This window comes from Anas platyrhynchos, chromosome 5, assembly GCF_047663525.1.
Source record: "Anas platyrhynchos isolate ZD024472 breed Pekin duck chromosome 5, IASCAAS_PekinDuck_T2T, whole genome shotgun sequence".
NCBI classification, from domain to species: Eukaryota; Metazoa; Chordata; class Aves; order Anseriformes; family Anatidae; genus Anas; species Anas platyrhynchos.
Window position 1 is genome coordinate 11,276,517 of NC_092591.1, and position 14,841 is coordinate 11,291,357.

General features: G+C 43.7%; 1 protein-coding gene across 1 annotated transcript in view; it reads right to left on the minus strand.

The window, feature by feature from the left end:
- Positions 1 to 3,823: 3,823 nt before the first annotated feature.
- Positions 3,824 to 14,841, minus strand: part of RCOR1 (REST corepressor 1) — an 80,684-nt gene continuing 69,666 nt past the window's right edge. Inside the window, exons 8-12 of the mRNA XM_038179450.2 lie at positions 13,121 to 13,315; positions 12,048 to 12,125; positions 11,270 to 11,327; positions 10,501 to 10,730; positions 3,824 to 8,242 (exon numbers count right to left, since the gene is read on the minus strand). Coding sequence (XP_038035378.2) covers positions 8,201 to 8,242; positions 10,501 to 10,730; positions 11,270 to 11,327; positions 12,048 to 12,125; positions 13,121 to 13,315 — 603 coding nt within the window. The 3' untranslated portion in view covers positions 3,824 to 8,200. The remainder of the gene's footprint in view (positions 8,243 to 10,500; positions 10,731 to 11,269; positions 11,328 to 12,047; positions 12,126 to 13,120; positions 13,316 to 14,841) is intronic.

The following is a 14,841-nucleotide window of genomic DNA, read 5'->3' on the forward strand; positions in this document are numbered from 1 at the left end:
GCGGCCCAGCGGCTGCAGGCTGCGGTCCAAGGCAGAGCGAGGCACCTGGAGCAAGGCGAGGCTACCCCAAAGCAGTTCCTTCACCCAGAGCAGCAAGTGCAAAATCCAGACCAGGGTGCCACTACAGAACTGCTTGGCCAAAGGCACCTTTCTCTTAGTGTCCCTGTCCCCAAGGCATTTATCTCCATCCCACGGGCTGCATGCGGAGCACAGTTGTGGACCCAAGAGCTCCCAAAACAGGGAGAAGCTCCCAGTGGAGGCCTATAGTGGCCCTACCAACACACAAATCTCTGTGGTTCAACACCACTACTGTCCCACCAGAAAGGGTGGACCCAACTGGCAAAGGCAGCTTGCCCAACGCTCCTCTGTACCGAGGAGTGTGGAGTTGGGAAGAGTTCTGCAAAATGGAGCCCAGCTCAGTAACCCCAGCACCTCCTTCACCTGCTCGCAGAACGGAGCACTGGGGGAGAGATTTGAACCCCAATCAGGAAGAATCACCTCACCAAGGTTACAAGCAGACTACAATCCACCATAGGTTTCCTCCCACCAAGGCTGCCTCCCTTCAGTGGTGACCCCAGGGGTGCCATTTCCAGGGAAGGGGCACAACCCCCAGCCCTTGTCCCACCTGCCTGAGCAAAGCAAACCCACGCACTGCTGCTGCTTCCTTCTCTTTGGGCTGATCCATCTTCAAGAGGATGAACTCAGATCACACACAATACCCCCGAGCAGCTTTTCAAACCGTTGGTACGACAGCACTAACGTTTCATCTAGCTGGAAACACAACTCATAACGCTGCCACGCAGGGGTCTTCGTCGCATCCTTGTCCTCCCGGGGTTAGCGCTCGCCACGGTACTAACGCGGCTCGTGCCCAGCTTCCACATCTGAGGCAGAGCCCCAGGCTCTGTGTAATCAAAGGAGAGAAATGAGCACTTTCAGGGTGTAATACATTAGATCAGTTTTCAACATATAATTTAGGATTAAATTAATTACACCCTAGGAAAGCTTATTTCTCTCTGAGGGATTCTGGGCGACCAGCTCAGGCAGCGATAACCAAACCCGCTGATGAATCCCACGCCTCGTGACTGACTCGTCTGGCACAAGTCTCTCTGCCAAACCCACTGTGTACACTCTTCTATTTTATTAATCCTCCTCAGACTCCTTTCAATCAGGAGATATTCTAAACCTTGCACACACAAGGTAGTATCAGGAAGTCTGCAGCTGCCTGGATCTCCTATTCATCTTTTGCTTTTAGATATCAGTGCACTCTTATCAGTTGCATAGCATCATCCTCCATTCTAAAAGCTTATTCAGGTCTTCGCATGCTAGGCTTCAGACACATTATATCTGCTCCCCCAAAGTGTGCAGACGCACAGAAGCTACCCCCAGTTCCCACGTGTGGATTTCATTTCCATTATCTCACACCTCCTCTTCCAGATTGCCTTAGAGAAAACCGCAGCAAAACGTCCATCCAAAATTTGTGCAGGTCACTGCCTCTCCTTCAGTCACCACCAGCAGAAAACAAACACCAATGAGCATGACATTGGTCAGTTGTCTTCCTACTCCCATTGCCTGATCTTCACAGGCTAAACTTCTTGCCTGAGCAATCTTTCTAATCCCTGCTCTCCGTTGCCATATTTTAGGCTGCATTATGCAAACTTCCAAGCGAACTTTCTCTGTTTGAGTAGGGGAAACTTCCAGGTAATTTCTCCATTTTTGATGAAACTTCAGACCCCCTGCATGCTACTGACCTCAAGACTTTCCTTTCTCGATGACTTCAGATGCTAGTTCCCTTAATATTTTATAGTAATTCCCTCCCCTTTTCAGCAAACGGTTCTCCTACCTCTGTCAGCACACCTTTGTTTTGTTTTTTAAAGCACACATAGTTTACTATTTATTAAAAGGAAGACCAGAAGTTGTGTTTCTTACTGGTTCAAAGAATTTGGTAGATGAGCCAGAGCAGGAGATGACGTTTGGCACCCAGTTTTGTCACACGATGCTCTATCTTTCACACTTGAAGTTAGCTCATGGAATGAAAACCCCACTTAACACTGTTTGATTTCCTAAAGCTGGCTTTTGGGCATTAGACTAAGATCTCAGCACACAACAGCAGTGTACTCTTCAAGTTCAGCCTCTCCAGTTTATATATTGCACCCTGTGAGGCCGCTCTGGTGCTGGGAGGAAGCTCTTGGTGCTGCTCATACTGACGGCTGGCAGAGATGGGAATGGCCTGGAGGACACACACACGTGCTTTGGAAACTGAGGTTTGCCCATATCTCCCTTCTGAGTTGGGGTCTAAAACTTAATTAAATTTAGACCCTCAAGTCTAAACCACAATAGCTGATGCCTTAAAACTTCTACAGTGGAAGCTTAGGTGCCTAGTTATTTATATAGGAAATGAGCCATCAGGAGTACTAAATACAGCATTAAAATTAGCATTTTAAATTCCATTCAGCATTAATTCAGCCCTGCCTCCCCACTTACAAATACATACCATCACTAGGAAGAAATGTAGCACCTCTGCTCTCAAAAATGGGAGCACCACCACTGCTTTACTTTTGCTTCCCAGCCTCTTCAGAAGATTCCTCAGGTACACGTTTGGGCACAGCAGTCCCAGGCTTCTTCCCTCCTTAAACTTACCAAGTTCCTTTGTTTCATTTGCTTTTTCTTGGGGTTGGGGGAGGGGGGGGAAATGTGTGGGCAGGAAGAGGTGGCTGGTTTTGGAGGTTAAGGGCTGAAAAGATCCAAGTCAGACAGCTCTGCAAAAGAAGCTGATTACTCGGTTACTCCCGTACTGTCCTGGTACTGCAGTCTCCACCACCAGGAAAATTACAAAGATTTTTTGCAGTAAAACACCCCCCAGAAAAACACTCTCTGTGCTTCCCTACCCTGCCAGTTTTTCAGTATATGAGGGCATGACTAATTGCTGCCCTCCATACATTACTAGCACTGGAAACCACCGCAGTAACTCGCTGTATTAGTTCTGCTGGATTTAACACATGCAAGCAAACCATTTACCGTGTACCAATACCCAAAAAGCTCACAGAGCACTGCTGGCAACCTACCTGTTGAATGCAACAGGATGACACAAAGCAGTTTCCTTTACCTGCCCTATAGTGTCCTGTCTGTTCTCCTGCATGCAATGCTTTGTTGCGTCCAGCATGGGAAGACAGCAAATATTACCTCGGGAAATCCCAAGGTGCAACCCCAGTGCAAAGTTTCCTGCCATTTGGAGCACGCAGGGTAGCGACATCCACACACTGCTGGGCTTGAAGGGCACGATGCCGTTTTTGCCGTGTATTTTAAACGCATTTCTTTTGTTGCAGCCAAAGAGGGCAATTTGTTAAGCTGTATAGCCAGGTGGCTAGCCCTCAGACAGCAGTCTGTACTCACTACAGCAGTGACAGGCAGCCAGGTCGTCTCCATCCATACCCTACGGGCCAGGCTCTGGCTCTGGGCTGGAAGCGCCGAGCCAGGACCGGTCCCAGCACTCCCCAAGCTCCGGAGCTGCCTCGCAGCAGCGCTGCCAGCACGGCCAGGGGAAGGAATACAGGAATACGCCGCATGGGCAGAAAAGGAGCAGCACGGGTCCCTCCAGGGCCACCGGCGTGACCAGTACCTGCCCTCGGGCGGCAGACAGCTCTAGGCACCCCGGCCGTAGGAAGGTCTGAGCGAGTTTCCCAAAGCTGGGGCTCAGCAGCGACCGGCGACCGCTGCTCCAAGAGGGCAAACCCCCCGCTGGTGGCTCTCGTGACCAAACTTGGAGAGGTAGGTGATCAATCACGTTTCAGAGCAGTGTTTTACATCAATAACGTTTTACTACGTATTTTATTACATCAATGGCTTGAAAAAATTTTATTTGATGTCAGCAAACATTGGAAATCATAGAAAAATGAATTATGTAGAATTTCACAAAGGAATTTACCCCACTATAATTCCTCATACAGTAAAATAATTCAAAACCAAATGTTACTTTTCAGTGGCTAAGCAGTTTTATAATGCTATGAACATTCATCACAGTAAGTGTGCTGAATAATAGAAAACAGGCAAAAAAGACATTTAAAATATTACTTACAACAGCATTATTACAACATACTTTCTTTAAAATCCCAACGAGTATTTTATCACTTCAAAAGCTATACAGCATTTCCATTATATTTGCAAACTTAACCTTATACATCTTTTAAAATCTTGAAAAAACTTCTTTTAAGCAATCTATAAGCAGTTAACAAAATTGATAAAATCTACATAATGGAATACTATACACTCCAGTATAAATTTTATTTTAGGAGAATATGAATGTAAACACTCATTATTATACAACATGCATAGACTATACTGACCTTCCATCTTCTGAACTGTAACTTTCACTGCAATTGTGCTTTACTATCAACAGGAAAAGCTGCATTAATCCAGGGAGTGGCAGAAAGTATTTGCTTTAGGGGCATTGCACAAGATCACTAGATTTTGACTTGCTGAAGACAAGCTGGAGCTCATAAAATGATTTTATTTCTATTTTTTTTTAAGAGTAAGTATCAGGCCATTCATCACTGAATGGGGTATGCATAATTTTATACAGATTTGAAAAAATGCGTTATCAGAAAAAATCTCTTAGGACATTTTTGCGCTTCACTGACTCGGGGATTTATGTTCACAAACCCAGTGATCAAGTTAGTGTAATGCACTGTTTGGCTCATATTTGGTGTGCAAGAATACCAACAGCATTTTAGCGATTTAGATAATAAAAACTGAAATTTAAAGTGACAATGAGCATATTTTAATACATAATGTTTCAGATGTCTTTGTACAGGAAAGAAAAATGTTTGTCAGGACATTGCTTTAAGAGATTAAGAGTTTTACTCTTATTGTAACTATTAAAAAAGTGTTCTAGTGAATATTTAATGGGGTCTTCCTGGTTGCAAACTTGTAAAAATATATTAAGATTTCATTATCCCCATTGGTATTAAATATATCAAGACAACCATTGTGGCTGCACTACCAGTTATGGCTACTATGGTCTTAAGCATCTGATTGTACATTGTTGCTATATTGTTAAGCACAACTGAGGCATGTATTTTTTTTCCCTTGGTTATAAGATTATATTACAAAAGTTGATCACTGTTTCAAACCAGTTAAACACGAATATTCAAGTAACAAGGTTGTTTTAATGGATAAGCGAAAAAAGAAGTTACCTAGCACTTTACACAACTACATAAAAATTAAATAGAACAAATGAAATTTGTTTATGCATATGCAATACACTTTTATATCTTTAAGATTTCTAAAAACTAAAACTTAAACTATCATTTTCTTTAACGATACCATATTTTGCACAATAACTTATACTTAGGAGAAATAATTTCCCATTTTCCACAAAATATATATAATTATGACATTCACATTGATAGTTTAAGAAACAAAATTTAAGTGAATATTCTATCTTACGCAGTTATCTTTGTGGACCCTTCTAATCAGAATGCAACCAGTTGATGTATCTAATGCTTGATCCATTTAAAAAAGAAAGAGAGGGTCTTCACCTAAACAAGACCAAACCATTTAAACTTTCAAAAGCTAAGATGATTTCATCGCGTTTAAAAACATAGTTAAAGAGAACGTAAAAAACTAAACGTTTAAAATACAGTGCTATTATATTGTATGTATCGACTACAATAAGATAGCTGTCAACTGAGAAGTCATTTAACAACTTTTTTCTTCCTAATATCATGAATTATACATGTTTCTCCCTACCCCTTTGGGGATGAAGCCAAAATACAACTTTTCTGATTGTAAGATGGACAGATTTGAGGGCAAAAACCGAAGAGAAGTCCTCACAGGTAACTAACTCGCCAGCAGAAGCCCTACCTGATGAATTTCACCAGCTGGGACACAAGTTTCCATGCTCCTCTCCCCCTGGCATGGACCTACCAGCAAGAAGTTTAATGCTGGAGTATTTCTAGCGAGCGGCATTTCTTTCCACCAGAACTGCCAGCCGCATTCGCAGTGCTGTTTGCCCAGCTTTAATCCTGATTCACACTGGCTAACAACTAAGTGTCCTCTCCCCCTCCCAGCTCCAGCTGGCGCAGGGCTGAAGGAACGCATTCAGGTCCCCCCTCAGAGCTGCCACGTCACACAGACAGCTGTAGAGATGCTGCCACGAATTTGGGTCACCGTATGTGACTGCAGGTCTCCAACAGAGGATGGGGACTAGCTCCCTTCCATCCCCTCATCACCTCCAAGGCTCTCTCTGGAGCTACCAGAACCAAGCTGCTCAGAAATGGCCTCAGGAGCGGCTGAAATAGGCCCCTGCTGGGCTAAACACTGTAGCTTGCCCTAAGAAATGCTCATCTGCTCCTTTGCCTGTGCGTCACAGCTTGATTTCTGATGCTGAATCACCTTCCCCACACAAGGTCGGAGGAAGATGTTACCTCGGCAGTAACTGAGGGAACCTCCCCTGCCTTTTCTTGGGTTGTGTCCACACAGACGGAGGTGCCATCACAGCTCTCTGGAGGTAACCGAGCTGCTTTAGGGTCAGAGGACGAAGCCACCATGGCACACACACCACAGCATGGCCCAGCGGCTCCAACATCAGCACCACGTTCGGAGCTAGCCCCCGAGCTGCAGCACCTCAGCTGCAGGTCAGGACGCGGGCTAGCTCATTTCAGGTTGTGTTAAAAGAGGCTGGTGCTGCACGCTGCTGTGTGCCACCATGGCTCGAATCCTCTGTAGAGGACGAGGGGCAAAAAAGGTCCTTTTCTCCATCTGCAAAGACACCTGTTGGTTTCTTACCACATCGTTAAGTTAACCATTTTTAAATGCTTTGTGACTAGTGTTATCTTGCAGCTTCCCACCAGGCAAAAAGTAATACTGCCGCTTCTAGCTTCTCTAAATACTGTCTGCTCAGCAGTCAACCACCCTGTTCGAGGTGCAAAGTCCCAACGCAGGACTTCCAGGAACAGCTCCAGTTCAAGCCAGCTGGACAGGCCACAGAACGGATCTGAGCAGAGGGCTGGGGATCTGCAAGCTGCATGCACCAAGTATTTGGAAAAGCACCTCTTAGATTTTAAATTGCATATTTTGGTTCAGAACATGAAAGCAATGTGTGCTTCAGAGGGGTTTAAATGGCCAATGAAATTAACCCGGTTCTTGTCCATTGAACTTCCAAGAGACCAAAAACTACTTGAAGGTTGAATTTCATGCTCCAACCCTTGCCCAGACGCCCACTGGGAGAAGTAGTTTGATGTCTTTGGCTAACAGCACTCTGAAGAGGAATGAGACACTGGGACAGAAAGTGACCTATGATAGCCAAATGTAAAAAGGCACATATTCCAAAAAGGAGAGGCACCAGAGAAAGTTGCTTTGACTTAATCCCACAGAGGATCAGGAAAAAGAAAGTTGTGTAGCACTCATTTAACAAGTTACAATGCAAATGCTGAATGCCAGGGGTTAAATAGCGTATCAAACAGTTTCAGGTTACGTATTCCCTTTTGCACTAAATAAAAGCCATTAAAATATAAAGGAATAAAAATGCTCAATTAGGGAGCTTTCTATGAAGCAAGAACACACAAATACAGTGGAAAGAATTGCACAAACCAGAAGTGTAATGAGTTACATTTACAACCTTGGACTGACCAAACCTTAGCAATAGGATTTCCTATCACTTTGCGTTGTTCAAGATCGCGTGTTGACATGCCCTGTCATTTCAGAACAGACCTGACACCACTGGCATGTGCACAGGCCTCTCCTTTATAGAAAGCTCACTAACAATAGTGTCATCTTAAGAATACACAGGAAGCGGAGACCACAAGGCCATGCAGCAGTACGTACTTATACCCTACGGACCAAGTATTATAAGAACTCCTAACGTGTAGAGTTACTGTGGGGCCTGCTAAGGAGCTCCTGGTTTTGCAGGTTGGTCAAAATTACGGACAGGTGTTACTGGTTCTAGAAATCCTCATGCTTAAGCAGGACGTTGATGAAATGGAGAGCTGAGCTACCTGGGTGCTTTTGAAAGAAAGTGGAGGCAGTATGGAGGAATGAGGGGAGATTAAGGCAGATGTAGCACAGGACTGGAAGCGTTTGCCTTTTTTTGGTAATAGCTGCTTGTCCACAGATATGATGCAGATGGCTGTCTGAGGTTTGCTAATACCTGATATCCTGGATAACACAGTAGTCAACACAAATTGTTCTAGGCTACAGCACCTTCTCACGAAGCAGATGCATATCTGACATCAAGAACAGAAGTAGCCTGGAAGGAAGAGGGAGGGGGAAAAAAAAGAAAACATTTAGTTTAAAAAATGAATACACATAGGCTTTCTTGCATCTCCAAACTTTACCCCAGATTCAAGGTACTGAAAGCAACAAGACAGCCAGCCCTGGCACATTGGGAGAATCACAGCAGCTTCCCTTATTCTGAGCAACACCAGATTTTGTTGGTAGAACAAGAATTAAGACCAGAGCTGAGGCTGCTTTATCATCAGCAATCTCACCTCACTGCTTCAAAGATGTGAGCGGGGACAGGGGACTTGCTGTGAAAACACACAGAAGGGGAAAGCCCAGAGAAGTCAGAGGGCTGATGAAGGTTTTGTTAAGCTGGTGGCCAGGCTGACAAAGCATACCAAAGGAGAGAGCACCTGAGGGACTGCTTTCAAGAGCAGGCTGCAGCTGCACCAAACTGCTCAGGAGGGTCCAGGAACATCCCTCCCAGCCCAAGGAGATCGCTTACATGATAACCCAGGTCCCATTTCTCTTTGCACCCAGAACCACCCAGGCCCCCGTTACCCAGCTCCTTGCAGGAGCGTGCTTACGGTAGCTCTGAAGGCAGGAGCCCCACGTTCAAAGCCACCCAGAGGCAATATTTACACCTGATTTGCTCAGAGAGCTTGCAGACCATTAGATCTCCATTGTGGGACAACCTTGTGCCCCTTCCTCTTGCATCGTTGTAAAAAGGTGCAGGCTGGGTAGCTGAAATCCCCACCACGCTGCCAGCACTGTCCTCCTCCCAGCCATGACACATCAGTTCCTACTGTCCAGAACAGGCTGCAGCTCACTGCCACCCTGCCTGGCTCCCCTCAGCATCAGCCTGGTGTCCTCATCCCACTGTACTGCACTTGCTTGGCTCCAGCCTGGGCACTTTCCATCACTGGCCTGGGGACCAGGACTCCTGTTCCACCAGTTCTTTCATCAGACCTTGCTGCCATTTGAGGTTAAGGTTGCATTTAAAGCCAGACAATCTTTGAGGGCTCAGAGAAGAAAAATGCTGCCCTTCTGCTGGTCACAGGAAAAGGCAGTGACATCAGCCACCTGTTTTTCAGACAGCTATGTACAAAAGTACAGTTACTTCTTTGTCCCACCTCCCAGCTCCGTACAACAATTTCACTCACAACCTAAGAACGCGGGTTTTTTGAGTTCAGTTTTGTTCATCTGTCACACCTTTGGACCTAGCCCCCAAGTATCAGTAGCTTCAGAGAACACATTACTGGGATTTGTGAAGCAATCAAGTTCTGCTCTTTGAACGTCTGAACAGGCAATGTACAACTGAGCCAACCACAATCAAGGTAACTTAGAAAAACATATGCAGCACACGGAGAAGTCTTTAGTCCATGTATGACAGACCAAAATTCAGCTCACACTGTTAACTGCATTTGCATTTGAGAAGATGCAGCTTTTGTGTTAAGCTGTCATTTAAAATTAGCCACAAAGGAGCCCTGTATCTAACATTTTTACATACAAACCTCTAGTGGGGTTTTTCTTTTGAAAGAAAGTGTTAATAACACATTTTTATAACGAACTTTCATATCTCAATACTCTGTAGTCTCTTGGTTAACTTTAAGCACACGCTGCCTTTGGAGAAGTGTTACCTCGGTGAGCTTCTATCAAGGAGAGCATGAAAAAAATTGTTTCTAGAATGTGTCTTCACAGAAACTGCTGTAAATTCAAGGAAATTTTGCCTCTAGGTAATTCCAGAGCAAATAGTATCACACACTTCCCTTGTTTATAGCATTCTTTCCTTCCCTCAAGTGAAACCACTCCATGATCAAAATGAAAGAAAGAGCTTTGCCTCGGAAGACTGTAAGGTCTCAAAGCCAAACCTTGAACAGCTTAGAGAACTGAGTGCAGGGAAAACATCCAAACGATATAAATACCTATCAGGTTTCACCAGTAATCATTAAATTGTCCACGTGCTGCTGCTGCTGAGATACCAGTATCATCAGAGGGCTGCAAAATTAAGTGTTCTCCTTCCACTTTTATGGATGTCTAGAATTCCCCCAAACAATACTGGGACTGGAATATCCAAACACCGTGAAATATGCTCAGATACATTTTATTTAGTTTAGAAGTAAAAACTGAATGATTGAAGATACATGTGCACACGTATAAACTTTTAAATATATATATATATTATATTAAATATATAATATTATATATATATGTGAAATATATCATATTATACATATAAGAACTGAGCTCAGATTGGGAACTTTACATGACTTAAGTGTGATTTACCTCATCTTCCTCTTCGGACATTTTAGTGGAATTATCGGGGGATTTTACAGGCTTCTGGCTATTGGTTCCATTTGTCTCCTCTTTGCCGTGCTCTGCCTCCCACTCCTGTAGAACTTCATCTATGTTGAAACGACGTCGGTAATTTACAAAAAAGTTTTTCACTTGCACCACAGATTTGTTTCCAATCACATCAGAGATTGCCTGAAAGTCTCGGCCATATTTCCTGATTGCTAAAAGCAACAAGAAAAACAAAAGTAAAGTGTTATTTCCACAAAGACCACAAATTAGGCCCAAGTCACAGCATGAGGATCCAAAGCTGAACTTCTGTCCAGGTTTCAAGCCTTTCTCTGATTAAACCAGCATGAAAAAATCTAAATTCTCCATGAGACAAAATTAAGACTAGCCTTGGAGAAGAAAAGGAAATGCAGGTGTAGCAAAGATGAGCAGAACGAAATCAAGAAGAGCTGTGTAAATATCCCTGTATTACTTGAGAAGTTGCACAGGCAAATAACAAAGCAGTCTCCCCAGAGGAGTTTCACTTTCAGAAAGCTTGGACAAGAAGAGATCATTTGCAAGTACTCATATGGTACAATTTACATTGCTGGGGGAGGGGTTGAGAATTGCTTCCTTGTTCAGATCTGTTCTTTAGGCATTAATAAACAGCAACATCAAAACCCTTCATTAGTCGCTGAAGTGAAACACAGCTCTGAAATGTAATAGAGTTTTGATCATAACCTCCTGAAGTACAAACAGACTTGTAGTGCCATACCTTGCACAGCAAGAAGCTGCTCATCTGTGGTCCAACGTGCATTAAATTTCTGAACAACCTGCAGGTCAGAAAAATTTGGTAACTCCCATTAACATGCGCAACAACTTTCACTTGTACCCGAGTTCAAAAAAACTCACAAAACTATGAGTAATTAACTGTTAGTCAAGCTATCGTTCATTTTAGCAGCAAGATGTTTTCAAAAAGAACTGCACGTGGTACCCGTTCGGTTAACTATGACACACACGGCGCCCGTAACTCGCTGGGCAATACAGAAAGGGAGGGAATGGTCTGAGCAGATAACCAAGAGCCACAAACTCTTCAGAAGCACCTACTTGTCTTTATCACAGACACCTTCTGTAATCTTGGTCAAATTATTTCCAGCACGAGGTGCCAGAGTTGGAAGAACAACAACAAAAGCACCGAGTGCCAAGAGAAGGACAGGCCATTAACATCTCTCCTACGTTTCTCAGTATCTAGAACCACCACCTCTCCCAGGGGCATATGGACACAACGCTGAAAAACATGGTATATCTGGGACACCAGTACTTCTGCTAGAAACCATTTTCACACATTAAGCTGCCTTTTTTTTTTCTTTTAAACTTTCTTCTTGCCTCCCATCCCCGTTATGCAACAACAGTGAACATGGTAATAGTCTTGATTCATACTGACAACTAATACAGCATCAGCCCTAGTCTACTGGGAAGATCAATAGCCCGGGTATGTGAATACAGATTAGCTTTTATCTCCACAACAAACAAGGGTCAGAAAATGATCCTACCTCTGGAAGTCTGTATTGTTCTATCCCACCTTCAAGTTTTTCTTTGAGAGCGCTGTTTGTCTGTTTAATATTCTGAATCTGAAAAGGAAGTGTCACCCTTTTAACAAGGACAGAGACCTTTGACAAACCTTCTTCCAGCAGCCCTAATGGAAACTGTACAAGTTCAGCATCCCACTTCTCCTCAGCACTTTTCTTTTTCAAAAAAAAAAATTATTGTATTGGAATAAAGGAATGTAGGAGCAACTGGCACCCCTTTACTTTATTCTATCCTATCCTATCCCACCCCATCCACAACTTATTTGGAGCAAGAACTGCTCCAACTTCCAGGTCTGTATAAAGCCCAGCATAAAACAAAAGCCCTGTTCACAGCAAGTAATGAATCAAAGACTGCTAGAGAGCTCTGCTTCTCCCCGAGTGCCAAGAAGGCTTCAGGCCAAAATACCAATTCTATTAAGTTTAATAAAGAGCTTGAGCCAGATCTCTGCTCTAAAAAATACTGAAAATGTTCTCATCTAGGAAACAGAGTCATGTAACAAGCCTGTTTTTCAAATATCTATTAGTAAAGACATTTGTCTGTAACATTTATCCATAACCATTTAAAAGGGAGACCCATCAGAAAAACAAAAGGTACCTAAAGTTTGTAAGATGCCTTTATAGGGAAAAAGAAAAAAATATCTGGCTGTTCTACAAGTACCATAGGAAGAGGTAAAGAAAATTACAGATTGACATCAGAAACTCCTGAATCCAGTGATAACTGAAGGAAATTCATAGTTATAACACAAGGAGCTCTGAACTGCAAGAAACTCTGAGAACCAACAAAACTCAGGTCAGTGCTGTGGATTTTCCTTCCCTTGTTTCACTTTAGATACAAAGTATGCTGCCCACAGAAGTAAAACATAAAAGAAGAAAGCACAGGGCTGCATTAATTTATAGCACAAGGCTAGCAGCTTGTCAATTAAGCCACATAATGATGTGCATCATCACCAACTAGCTACAAGTTCCTGGGAATTTTGCAGACGTGACAGACACTGCCACCAAAAGAGGCAGCTATTCTTGCACTCTCTCATCCATACCTGTCGCTTGATTGAGACTAATTCCATATCCAGTTGTCTGAGTACAGTGGTAGCAGCTGTCGCATTGGCAGAAACAGCCTCCACATCTTCTTGAGAGAGGAACATTCCTTTGGGAGGTTTCCTCTTTGCTCTGTTCTTGGCCTGTGTACTGTGCTTCTCCTTCTTCACCTGAGGAACGGTTTCAGCGGGTGGCACCTGAGAAATAGCAGCCATTTGACAAAATGCAATACAATGTTTTAAGTGACCAAAGAAACATTGAGGCGAGCTATGGAGGCTGTTTTCAGGAGCCCTGAAGTGACCACAAAATCTGATTCTAGAACCCTCAGTCATTTTTCAAACCTGGATTTACGCTCTCAGGTTATAGCTAGGTGTTTTAGTGGTTCATTTTCGGTCATCCTCAAAGCTTGGAGAATGAAAAGGAATAGCTTGCAATCAGCAATAATTGTTTGTGCTGTAAGCAGTATGTCACACACACACTTTTATACAACTCTGTCCTTTCTCCTAGGCAGCTTTCAACATTTCCAGGACATACTTGTTGTCTCCTTCACCCATTCTCGTTTTGGGAACAGATGCCTCATTTTCAGTCAGTTGAATATCCTGGTTATTTGCAAACACTCCAAAACCTCTCTTCTTGCTTTCAACATCAGGTCTCAACAAATCAGTTTAGCTGAGCACCAGAAGAAAAAGTGGAGTTTGGAGACAGAAGAACACGGCTTGAAGAGTTTGCAGAGATTTGTTTTTCTACACATCAGACAAAAAGGGATAAACCAAACTTATTCAAAGGCTGAGGATGAAGGAGCAAGGTGACTACAAAGCAACTCTTCGATCATTATACAGTTTCTTGGAAGCTAAGTTTTCCTGCACAGCACTGATACATAACTGTTCCATTAAACTGATGCAGTTTGACCACAAAATTTGAATCACTTTTGGAAAAGGGAGTATTTCACACACCACTAATTTTTATGCCTTCTGTCTAAAGCACAGAATTAGGCACACACCGCTAACAGGTACGTTCGCTAAGGCGCTATACCACAGAGCCTTTCAAGATTGCCATTTGATTCTCTTAATACCAAAACCACCTCTTCCAGAAGTTACTTTCAATAAGCAACACATACCCAAGATTTATTATCCCATGGCTGGAATATTGCCCAGAATGCAGAACAGAAGAAGGGTGGCTGGGGAGAGAAGGGAGGGAGGGGAGGCCGCGCTCTGAAGTCCTCCACTTGATCACTGCCAGCTTTAAAACATTGGCTTCCCTTCGCACCATTGTTCCCCTCCTAATTTGCAGCTACATGCAGTTTCTGCCCAGTCTGCGGCATTTGCTCATTAGCAAGCATTAAAACCCACATGAAGTTGCACAAAGCTCCATGTAAGCACTTGGCTCTGCCTCCCAGAGACTGGAGAAGCCCAGTGCAGCTGCCGGCAGATAAAAGCTTGCGGCCTCTCCACAGGCTCAATGGCCAGAGCCGCACCAGAGCAGTAAAGCGGGCAATTGGCTCTTCTCAACTTTCTTCTTGCCTCTCCCAGCACAAAGAGCTCCATGAGACACAACGCCAAAGGCAAGCCCAGGAGCAAGGAATAACTATTGTTTTTTGCAGGACAGATAACAGATTTCTTTTTTTTGCAGTGGAGAATGGGGAGCAGGAGAAACCGGGCTGGCTGAGCTACAAACAAGTGAGGTAAGCTCTGCACTCTGCTTCAGAAGCAAGCACTTTGATGAC